The sequence below is a fragment of the Bombus bifarius genome, unplaced genomic scaffold (genome assembly GCF_011952205.1).
Source record: "Bombus bifarius isolate JDL3187 unplaced genomic scaffold, Bbif_JDL3187 scf7180000007979, whole genome shotgun sequence".
Lineage (NCBI taxonomy): Eukaryota > Metazoa > Arthropoda > Insecta > Hymenoptera > Apidae > Bombus > Bombus bifarius.
Window position 1 is genome coordinate 1038110 of NW_022884364.1, and position 12083 is coordinate 1050192.

General features: G+C 33.6%; 2 protein-coding genes across 3 annotated transcripts in view; one reads left to right on the top strand and one right to left on the bottom strand.

Annotated features, from left to right (window-relative positions):
• LOC117204614 (breast cancer type 1 susceptibility protein-like) overlaps positions 1-2408 on the bottom strand; it is a 38263-nt gene extending 35855 nt beyond the window's left edge. For both annotated transcript variants that reach the window (XM_033442152.1, XM_033442151.1), the window contains exons 1-2: positions 2211-2408; positions 649-863 (exon numbers count right to left, since the gene is read on the bottom strand). In XM_033442152.1, coding sequence (XP_033298043.1) covers positions 649-863; positions 2211-2293 — 298 coding nt within the window. In that variant the 5' untranslated portion in view covers positions 2294-2408. The remainder of the gene's footprint in view (positions 1-648; positions 864-2210) is intronic.
• The window catches only part of LOC117204615 (glycine-rich protein DOT1-like), an 87539-nt gene extending 76510 nt beyond the window's left edge, over positions 1-11029 (top strand). The window contains exons 3-5 of the mRNA XM_033442153.1: positions 3580-3734; positions 6284-6673; positions 10050-11029. Of these exons, the coding sequence (XP_033298044.1) occupies positions 3689-3734; positions 6284-6673; positions 10050-10180 (567 nt within the window). The 5' untranslated portion in view covers positions 3580-3688 and the 3' untranslated portion in view covers positions 10181-11029. The remainder of the gene's footprint in view (positions 1-3579; positions 3735-6283; positions 6674-10049) is intronic.
• Positions 11030-12083: the final 1054 nt, after the last annotated feature.

The following is a 12083-nucleotide window of genomic DNA, read 5'->3' on the forward strand; positions in this document are numbered from 1 at the left end:
AATTTATCGCTCAAATATAGCAATATATTATTGCAGCGTTATTATTGGATCAATTAGGACTGTTTATAGTGTATTAAGGTGATTATTATATAAGCCTATTATTTATATAATTAATTACATATAGAATTATCTTACTTACGATTATTTATATAACTAATTATTACAAAGGTATTCCTCATAAAAGATAGATTTTCGTTTTTTTGCAGAAAGGTATGAAAAATAAAATTTCTCTCCGCTTTCAAAAAATATACGAACGTGTCACTTCTATTACTTCAACATTTTATCATCTTCTTCCAACGAGTATACTTGAATGCCAAACAAAATGACTCATCTACTATAAATAAGTTTGTCTTCATCTAAATATTTTCTCCAATATCATCAATCAGAAATTATTTACAACAAATGTGCTCAAACACTTTTTCATCAAATTTTGAATATTGTTATACTATTATACGCTTGTAATAATTAACATTAAAACATTCTCTTTACTCAATCAGTATTTTTATGTCGAGTGTTTTGATCGTACATTTTTTATTTCAACGACGATATGTAATAACAATCTTATTTATAAAAGAATGTAGTTTTCGAACATCAGATATTACCTACGAAATATTGTTATTATCTCCTAAATAAGGCGAAAGTACTTACTACAGATGCCTGAATCCGATTGCACCGCTTCGATTAGTTTCTGCAGTCCATCGATGTATAATATCATGTGTTCGTCCTTAGAAATGCTGCGACGCTGTATAGCACGGTTGCAGAGTGGACAGAGAGCATTTTTACTTTGCAATAGCGTTTGAATGCACTGGCGACAGAATCGATGCCCACAAAGGGTTTTCACTGGCTCAGATATGGTATTCAAGCTGGAACAGAGAGGCACATAATCCATTATATAAGCAAGCTTTGAGTATTTCAAATAGAATAAATAATTAAATAAATTCATAAAATTATTTATTTTTGAACAATTCATAATCAAAATGAAATATCTAATAATCACTGAAGTAAAAATGTAATGCTATAAGATCAATAAAACTTGATAACAGATTCTAATAAATTGAGTATATATAATGTTTGATATACGAAGGTCACAAAATGTATTTGCACGCTATTGTATGTATTTATATACTAATTAATCAGGTCCAAGTATATTAAACTTTGTATCATTTACTAGTACTTTCATATGATCACAAAAATTTGATACTATGAAAATAAAATTTAAAACTTAATAAAAAGATCCGTCATTAGAGAATAAGAACAAATAATTCTTGTTTTTACTGTATACAAAATATTAATTGCAATATAATATAATTTTTCAATAATATTTCAATACAATAATTTCTTTATGGAGAATGATTTAACGTCATAAAATACATGGAATCAAAGAACAGTGCCTTTTTAAATAAAAGAATTAAATAATAGTTTTTTAAGTAACCTTTAATAGGTATATAAAAATATATGAAGAATGTATGATCAAATATTTAAAGAACTTCAGTTATTAACTTTATATAAAATATCATTTGTTGAAACCTTAATTGTAGTCTTAATCTTCTTGTATGTATTATATCGCATTCTTTTATCTTTTTGTATATAGTATGCAGATATTATATTAGAATCAGAAAATACAAAATTTAATCAGTAATAGATAAGGTTTCATAAGTGAGCAAACTAACTATATTAAAATTACATACATAGCGTAAGGGAATATAAAAATAAAATATAACTATCTCATTAAATGTATATTAAGTCGCTTTCATTCAGTCTAATTACTAACTAGTCTTCCACCATAGATACAAAATGAAAACTATTATATTAATATAATAAATAAGCATGATAAAAGATTAATAATGGCCATGAATTTATTGGAGTCCATTTAAATGATGAGTTGAACAGTTTCACGTAATAAATTAAAGTCAATATGTCTTTAACAAAACAATACTTATGGTACAAATGGAATTAAAAGAAATGGTTTGTTAAGTCAAGAAACTAAACAAATATACTTATCTCCTTCTATTTATTTGAGATTACTTAAAGCATAGAACATTGAAAATACTGAGTTATAGGTATATAACCTATAACAGAACTTCTCAAAATGAATTGAATCTTAACATGAACATTGATCTAACATGTATTACACATTATGCGTTTCAAATGTATGAATTATTCGCTTTTAAGTTACTTCATAGATTTTGATATGACAATTAAAAACTTACCAAATTGTGCATTGTAAACATTTTTGTATATTTCTAATTTCCTCTGCTAGTTTTTCAGCAGTAATGAACACTTCCTTCATCATCTTTTCCTTTGTTACGAATGTCACATCACGAATGTCTATCACAACTCGATTAAATTCATTTCGTTTAAATACATCAAAAGCGCGGGATCTCGTAAAACTTTTTCGTTGCCATTGTTACAATACAGACTACTTGTGTTATCAAATTGTCAACAGGTCTTCAAGATTTACTTTGACTTTAACCACGTGCTTGTGATGGCGCTGTGATCAATTAATCGATATATAGAATTAAAATTTTTTATTATATAATTAATATATTCAATGTATTTAATTCGTATTTTTCAGACTATGAATACTTTATGATTAATCCACTGAATTCGTATTCGTGTTCTGATAAATGAAAGATTTGCATACGTTTGTCAAAATTTATCTACATATATAGTTACTTTGGATATTAAGTTCGTTAAAACTTCATTGTAGTCATAGTCTAAAATATTTAATCATATCGTGTAATTAATGAGTAATCATACAAATCATGAAGTACATACAGTCGCATTCAGTTTATAAAAAATAAAAAGTTTGTATTATTCTTTCATTCAGAATGCGATTTATCGATACATCCTCTGTATATACTTTTCAACGACAGAGTGCGTTGTTGTATCAAATTTCGATACTCGATAAAGGCGGGAAACCATATAGTAAGAAGCTGCATAATTGAACGGGTTTGCTGGGGAACGTAATCGAATCCTTTCGAATAATATTTCCATTTAAATTGATTCCTGCTGATTAAACATCTTTGCAAAAACTGTGTTGTGAAATTGGTCGAGAATACAGTTTCGGCAAATCACATCGCCAAAGGTATTTCTTTATAATTTACTGATAGTATAACCTTTGTTTAATTTAACATTTCGCTTTTCCAATGACGCCATTGTTACGTTACAAACAAATATAATCGTTACAAAACCACAGGGGTAAACATGATAAATAGATTCTTGTTTTTGATTTTAGTCTCAGTTTATGATTAAAAAGGAATATTTTAATATAAAATAGCTAAAAATGGAAAAGAATCTGCTAATTCTAGCCGAAGATATAATCGTTAAAACAAACAATATTTTAATATTATCAAAGCTATATTTTTTAAATTACCAAAAGTGTAGGGAAATATATGTTTAACTTCAAAATTAGATAAAAGAACAATTTTGATAAGATAAGAATTTTAAAACATTGCTGTCATTATATAAGATAAGAAAAATATAACTTATCCTGTTTTTCTCCTGCAGTCTTCGTTTTAAACACTCGTTTAACCCGGCCAGGATGATTAATCAAAACCGAATACTTTTCTTTTACAGAGATTGTCGTACAAATGATTAACCCAGCATCGTCAAGCTTAACCAACAGACAGAAAAGACGATATTCAGCGTAACATGAGCTTCGCAGAAACGACTTGTTGATGACGTTATGGGGTGGATCTTCCTTGCCAGTACTTTACTCTTTTGCTTATGCGGTAAGTCTTGGCAACACAATATATGAATATTGTGCGATATATGTATTAACGTGTAATGGAAAAGTATCACAATTTTCGACGCAAATATTATTTTTGGAAGAAACAAACGATTGTTTTTGGTGCCAAATTTGAATTCGATGTTAATGGAAAGGTTATAATTGGTGTTTGTTCTTGCATTGGTAAGCATTCTTGCAAATGACTACATTTTATAACCATTTAACAACTGGTTATTACGTGAGGTCCATGTTAAAATTTCTTAAAACGAAAAGTTATTATTTTGAAAAATTTAATGCAGTCAAGGCGGATTCAAAGCAGTTGAAGTTCGTTCCTCTGGGATTAATTACGTGTACGCTGCGTCTATGCGATAAGGAAGTTCAGGAAAGGAATTACTGTTACAGAGTGCATCGAGCGTAGAAATTTTGTTATAAACACGGATAAAGCGGAAAACTGAAACCAATCTAAATTTTCCATATTTTAAGTTTCACTGAACCGTATAGCAATATATTTGCTTTTAAATTAGCCTGAATTTTTATCTTTGATGAATTTTTTACAATTATATATAAAAGTTAGAAAAACGTGTACTAGAATGTGGGACGATAAATTTTAATTTTTAAGTAATGGATTTTGTTTATTTAATGTGATTCATATATAAGCAAACTGTATAGCAGTAATTTTTTTACCAGTGAAGCTTCAATTGAGTTATTTTATTTTTCACTCGAAAAAAAGTATATGATACCGTACTTGGAATGGTATACAATACGATTGCGTATATTTTTGACAGAGGAATACCAAATCACGCAAATCTATTTTTCTTCCAATATTTTGCGACATTTTGGTATGATGAAATTAATGTTTTTGTGTGACCATCAACAGGTATGCATTAACGGTGCCGTGAAAATTTCAGTGACAAACGTGCGAACGTTCCGGGTGAAATGAATTTCATTTCTATAACACTGCAAAATAGATTTTTTTCTTATCTTCTTAGCGGTTCTGCATGCAAATAAACTGGCACTGAGAGATTCTAGAGACCCGGTAAATTTATTCGGCGATTATACTTATCGGCATGGCAAACGAGGCATAACGATCTCTTTGTATGAAAATCTAAGTTACGCTCGCGAGAAACTTTTCTTTATCGAATAAATTTACTTGGGAGCGAAATCAACTGCCCTCGCAGTGATTAAAGGAGCACGATCCTATCTACCAACAACTTTCCTCCCCCGACTTACCTCATTACGGTGTGTACACCTAACGACTTTGTAAAGCGTCTTCAACTTGGTGGAAAAATATGTCGCATATCTTTTTACGATTTTTTAATCGAATTTGTATGTTTTGGATATTTTACAAAAGCTCAAAGCTATGAAATTTCCCACGTATACATAAAAATCACTTCTACGAATTATTTGTTCTATTTATAACATTATTTTTTATTAACATCTATGGTGATACATTTCTGTTCATTTTTATCTCTTCGACTTAACTATACATGAAGGTTGCATTACTGTTAACCAATTCCATTTTTCTTTTCGTTCGAATCAGAAAGATATACAAATACTGAATATTCCACATCCAAAATACTCTTTGAGTACTCATTACTCTGTAGTACTCGTAATGATCTTCTCAAAGTTCAGCAGGTTCTTACTAACTAGTTAGTTGCACTTTACGTTGCTTACAGTTCCAAAGTGTCATATTGTTTCAGAAACTTATCACAAATCTCACCTCCAGAACGATTATTATCGACTTTATCAATAGTTCAAGCACACACATATACATACTATTGTTAATAGATGCACTAGTAACAGCTAGAGTAACTTCTCAACTTCATCACTTGTCTTATCATTCCTTAAGCTACTTAAATGAACGTTAGCTGTTCACTGCCTTAATCTCTAATACATTTCTGACACTCTGATAGATTTCAATATCGTAGATAAGAAAGAGTAGACAAGAAATAAAGATGAGTGAGAAGAAAAAAAGGACGTGGGAGATGAATGAAGGTGTCTTTTATCAGATTCTACATTCCATCTTCACAGTATCAAATTCCATTAATCACATGAAAGTGCCACTAAATGATACCAATTTTTGATATACTTGGATCCAATTATATTCAGCACAATGGCGTATAAATACCTTTTGTAGTCACTGTATAAACTTGATATATAATAAAAATAGTGTATCTTAGTAACTGAATTATTAAATCCAAGATAATTAATGGCTAAACTCATAACAATCGTTCAAAGTAACAGTAGCAGGCTGAATTAAAAAATCATATTATCTTGTCAGTTTCTTTCAACAAACAAAAAAGTCTTCGCCTAATCATACAAAACTACCTACATATAAAACTACATATTAAATCTCATAACCAATTACTAAATCAAATATCAACCAACACCAACTATCGTAAAAATCGTCAGATGTATACACCGTCGTAACAGCTCTCTTTTTAACTTGCTCCCTCGATACGAAGGCGATCCCAAAGATACTAACCCAAAAAGTGTACAATAATAATTTGATCGGCGTATGTTGATTTTTCACGCTGCTTTGGATAAAAAAAGCGGCGGGATTGCCGTTGCCACAGGGCGGTGGCGGCGCGGCGGGGGGCCATGGACAGCCGCAGGCTGGTTCGCCGAGCACCCCGGGCCCCGGCGGTGGCACAGCTGGCAGTGGCGCGAGCAGCACTTTTGGCGCCGCTGGCGGCAGTGCCTCTGGCCCTGGCACCGGCGTCGCCGTTGGAAGCGGCGCTGTTGGTTTCGGTGTGACCGGAGGAACTACCGGCGGTGGGGCCGGTGGTGGTGCCGCCAGTGGTGGTGCCGCCAGTGGTGGTGCCGCCGATGGTGGTCAAAGTTGGCCCGGTGGCCCGACTCGTCGGGGCCGAGGGTGGCGCGACTGGCGCCGCGGCGACCCCACGCTGATGAAGGGACTCTGGAAGTCGAAGGGACCTCTAGGTAAACCTTCCGTTCTGCATGACTTCTGTACATTTATCTCATTTATATCATCTCATTTATATTTCTTTTCCAATTAATATATATTGCCGAATGTTGGTGTTTGTATATAGTTGATGTTTTATTTTTACGTTTTATTTGGAAAAGTTTGTAGAGGAATTTTAGGTAGATCAAGTTGATGTGTTTTTGTAGGATTAGCATTTTCTATGCACTGTTTCTTTGCGCGAGTTTGCCTTATTTACCGAATAGTTTGGCCAATTCTTTGAAGTAGTTTTTGTAGGTTTTTAACGATATTCATATGGAATAGTTTGCATTCTGTACAGACTTTTGCCTTTTTTCCATTCTTGTTCTTTCTCTTGTCTGTCGTATGTGATGTATTCAGCAAGAAATGTGAAAATTTGGGAGCACTTTTTATTAGCTCACTTTGCATTGTCGTTGAAATGTGGTCTTAACGTTGCAGGAATCTGACATCTGATAGTAAAATGTTCTTTAAATAATGTGTACTTGTTAGAATGCAAGAAACAGCATTTTGCATATGAACCATTTTTTTGCTGCTAATATGGCATGTCTTTATTGTGATTAGTCAAGAACATTTTTAGTAACTTATGCTAAATCCTGAGCAATTACTTTATTATTGCTTTAGATCCTACACGATTTTTCCCGTACTGGTGATCCTGAATATGTGTAGATTATTGAAACAACCCGTAGCATTAATATAAAATATCAAATATTTATTTATTCCAAATATAAAATAACTTAGTAATTCAATGAATTTCATTTCGTATATTGCGTTTTATTCCACCAGAGTAATCTCTATTTACAGATGTATATATTGTTATGTCGAATATATTAATTGCGAAGCATGTGCCATTTAAAATTCCACATTTCCACGAGAAAATGATTTCCTATTTCATTTCACATATTTATGTTTTATTGCGCATCTTCCCGCATTTATAAAACATACGGTACACGGTCTATAAATGTTCATCAAACAGTAATTGTCGTCCATAAACTTGTACTGATCGCGTTACTGAATGTCTGCGTATAACTTTCACGCTGTTCATGTTAGCTTTGTAGCTCATTAGCGCGAACAAATTCTCACCGTATTACTGCGAGAACTTCTCGACTTTATAACTCGATAAGCTCGAATTAGCTGTCCATAATACTATAGACAGATAAGAATCCGCTATATGAGTTTGTATATTTGAAACTGAGCATTCACTCGTTCGTATAAACTAGATTTGACTGTATTTATTTATCAAATATTTAATTCGATAAAAATTAAAACGAAAGTTAAAAGGATTACAGCAAGTGAAATTCGTTTTTTCCGAATCTCTGTCAATTTTATTGTGCGTCGAAGATGGTACAGCAGGGAACGTGAAAAATTCATGAAACGAATGAACAGTACGCGTGTTTTCGTTCGCGAATCTTAGGTTCTGATTTAACTTCCAGATTTCCTCGTAGATCGATGTATCTTGAGTTATATAGGCGAATATTTCATCATAAGTTAAAATTTTACTTTTCTTCGCGATAAGCATGAAACAACCGCGACTAGAGCGTGGAGAACCTGAGTATACACAGTGAATTTAGTTTCTAGTTTTAAACTCGTGGAAAGTACACTTCCCAAACTGTTTCTTATGTATGCTCTCTGTTATCTTTGATTTGTTTCTTCGTTAAGTCGATTCCTAAGCTTTGTTGTTTTTTAATCAAAAGTTGGACATGAAATTCTAGAAAAATATATGGTCAATCGTCGGTTTGTTATCTTCCTCTATAATTTTTCTGTAATTCTTCTCCGTATCGCAATTTTTTCATCTCCATATAAAACTTCTGTGATTTAGATAGATTTTTAGAACACGGTGAACATTTTTTAATAAAAATTTCTTTACTAGAACGCCGAAAACCATATTCGGTATATTTTTACATCTACAAATCGCTTATAGAACGAATTGATATTTTACATTCGATAGATTGAAAGGAGATTTATAGATATTCATTTTTCGAAATAAACGTTTAATGGTTTAGTCTCCATTTTAACTTTGTTCTATCAATGGATTTATTTTGCCAATTTCTCGCGGTTCTGTTAAAATATTTCTAGGCAATAAAAATGGCCTGTTGTTTAATTTCAGAAAGGATACTGTGTAAATAACATTTTGTCCCTGCTGTATATCAATTTGTTTTACAGGCTTTCTCAAATGAAAAAGAGCGTCGAAAAGTTGTTTTATTGACTGTCCACAATTTCGGAACTCGCGTCCTTTGTGACATAGGAAACCACTTTTCACTTTTCTGGATATTATATCGTAGATATTATAGTCAGTTTATATTCGGAGCAAAGTTTCTCAATTTTTCATCGTTTTCATGAACGAAGGTTTATTTGCCTACTTATATGTTGCGCCTTTATAGCGATCGATAAAAATGAATTATGATAGATGTTTATGTTAGTTTTAGACTGTTTATTTTTTATAAGATTGTAAATCATCATTGAAATTGAACATTTTCATTTAAAATAATTTCTAGAATGTTTAATACACTTTTGCTGATGTATCACAACCTTTAAAATACCTTCATGGAAAATAAACTGTTTAAAGATATTTTCGATGTCCTTCTGCTTCCTAAATCATCTCCGAGTAAAGAAATATTCAGGATTTCACAGTGAAGATCTGTTGGAAATAAATCAGAAAAATATAACGGATGAAATAGAACTTCAATATTCAATTGATGCACTTTCTGTATAGCATATTCTGTATCTGATGCAGCTTTCCATTTTTATGTTTGCTCTCCGAAGTACATGAAATGAAAATAATAATACATTTACAACATATTCCTTAATGTTTTAGTTCAATCAATAGATCACAATCCATCAATATATTTTTCGAATGACATACAGCACTCAGCTCAGATATATCAGAACTGCGATAACTTTCGGAATGATCAGTAATTCGAAAGGAAGGAAAAGCCTGCAGAAATCTATCATACGAAAAAAGATGTAATATTTTGACCGAATAATCAACGAACCACAAAATGCAATTAAAAATTGCCACACGGAAAGAAACAGCTTCCACTCGACCAAAATGTCAAACCTCCCATCCAGCTCGCTTCGATCCACGTAAGATTCGCTTTCAACGTGTATCGTCGATAAATCATTCGGAAGCTTCGAGTGACCATTCAAAACCTCGACCGTAATTCATCTCTGTCATATCTTGGCATTTTTCACGTGACCACATTTTGCACGTCGATCGTTCACCTTCTCACAAAGAGAGCCTGGCACGCTGTGCACGTTTTTCGTTCCTGTTTATTTTCTACATGCTGCATGTGTGTGTGTGTTCTCATAAAAAATCGATCTAGTCGAAACGAAACGTGAAAACTGGATGTCCTGGTGCAGATTCCTTAGGCAAGGCGGAAGTGTACATCTTCTTAGCGCTGCTGATCGGTTTCGTGACGGTGGTGGTGGGCTGTTGGCTGTCGGATAACTGTTGGTCCCCGGAACCGGAAGGGGTGGTGACCCTGGCATAGCCTAGTGCAGACTTCCGTTCATCCAGGCGATAACAACTAGTACGCGGGCCCTCCTACAGGATTCTCCAGGACTTGGTCCAGCAGAACCGACGACCGTTGCTGGACATCAACGACAACCACACAATGCTTCCACCCGTATGAACAACGTCACCTTATGCACAAAAGAAAACACCTTTTACCATTAAACCATGGTTCGCCGCCATTACGAGCAGCGTGCGGCCGATCGAATATCGCCCCGTTCTGTAATATCGTATAATGTCGTGGTTTCGCCACCGATAAAGGTACTCGACCGTAAATCCAAACGTTCATCGAAATATCGACATGTCTCCGTGGGATGCAGCTAGGGCTGTGCCATGAACCTAAAACGGATTACCGATTGCGTCGACGTCTTTTTTCTCGACTCTTCTTTTTATTTCTCTTCCGTTTTGTCATTGCTCTCTAGAGGACGTCGACGTTTCGTACAAGAGAATTTTGATAATTATTCGGAATATAACATTGAAAATCGTCAAGGTCCGTATCGTGAGTAATCTTTTTCTGCGTATGTAACGTCCCTTGAATTTAGTTTCTGAGACGTTCGCAATGGATTTCAGTTGATTGCAAGTTAGGATTACGCCACGTTGTGACATAGATGGGCACCTTTATATAGCTCGATCTAAACTTAACGTGCTGACGATAATCATTTTTTGATATTCGTAAGAGAAGTGATATGTCATTGAGTTATAGATTGGGCTGGATTAATAGAGAAATTCCGAAATAATTCCAACGCAGGAATTGTTTCCGGTTCTAACGGTTTACTCTTATTTTTAGTTGCTGGAAATTGTAATCAATCTCGTTAACAAAGTTAAACTGTATTTACATACTACAAGCGTGCATACTATTAAACATAGTATATTAAACGTAAGTTGGTTTATTGGTTGGATCGGCAGTTATGTGCATAGGAAACGGTTACTGTAAATGTTTATTCCGACAGTATATTTGAAGATGATCGAGATCGATCAAGTGCATCCTGTTCTGAATAATTATCGAAGTTTTCATAAGCTGAAGGATAAACCGGAAGGAAACAGTAATTGAGCGAAATTGGAGAGTACACCATGTGGAATTACGCTCGAATTAGATCACGCACACATTGTTCGTCTGTGAGCTATAATTCGCTCGTTAACTCGATCAACACTTAATCGTCGTCATAGGGACGCGACAATATTCGGGCGTAGTTCCATCGTGAATTCGAGCTTCCGGTTCGAAGGATTCTCGTGAATTAGCGGGCTAATTCGCGGGCTCGTTCAATGGTTAGTTGAGACATATAGGTGGTGGAAACTTAGAATAGAGGTTTTTGAAAGAACAGCTGATTATGCAGTTTGAGGTGTAGTAAGGGGTTTTCTTTGTGTGGGTGGTTTAATGTGCTTTTTTATGGGTATGGTAAGATGTGGTTGTGGTCACGTAAATTTTGGGAAAGTTGAAGGAAGTTGGTGAAGTTTTGATCGATCCTTTTTCTCTCTTCAAAGGAGGAGGAATTTCAACGACGATTGTATGTCGAAATATGGGGTATCAAATAGGATGGTCCGAAAATATTTCTTATTGGACATATTGCAAGTCCATAAATCGATTATTTCGAAGCGATATAATTTTTTATTCCAAAAAAACATGACACATATACATCGAGATATTGTGACATAACAATCGAGATATTGTAACCATATGAATTTCTTTCGAATTCTTATTTTAGGATACTCATTTACATTGTTGGAGGAGGTAATCATTCGAATAGTACAAATACTCAGGATAAAAGCTAAGCTTAATTCTAATTTTCATTGTAATTGATAGAATAGAAGAATAAGAGTTACCAAATACAAATTAGGTATTCTTCGATACCCAGCTTCAAAAAAAACGACACAGCCACGATTAA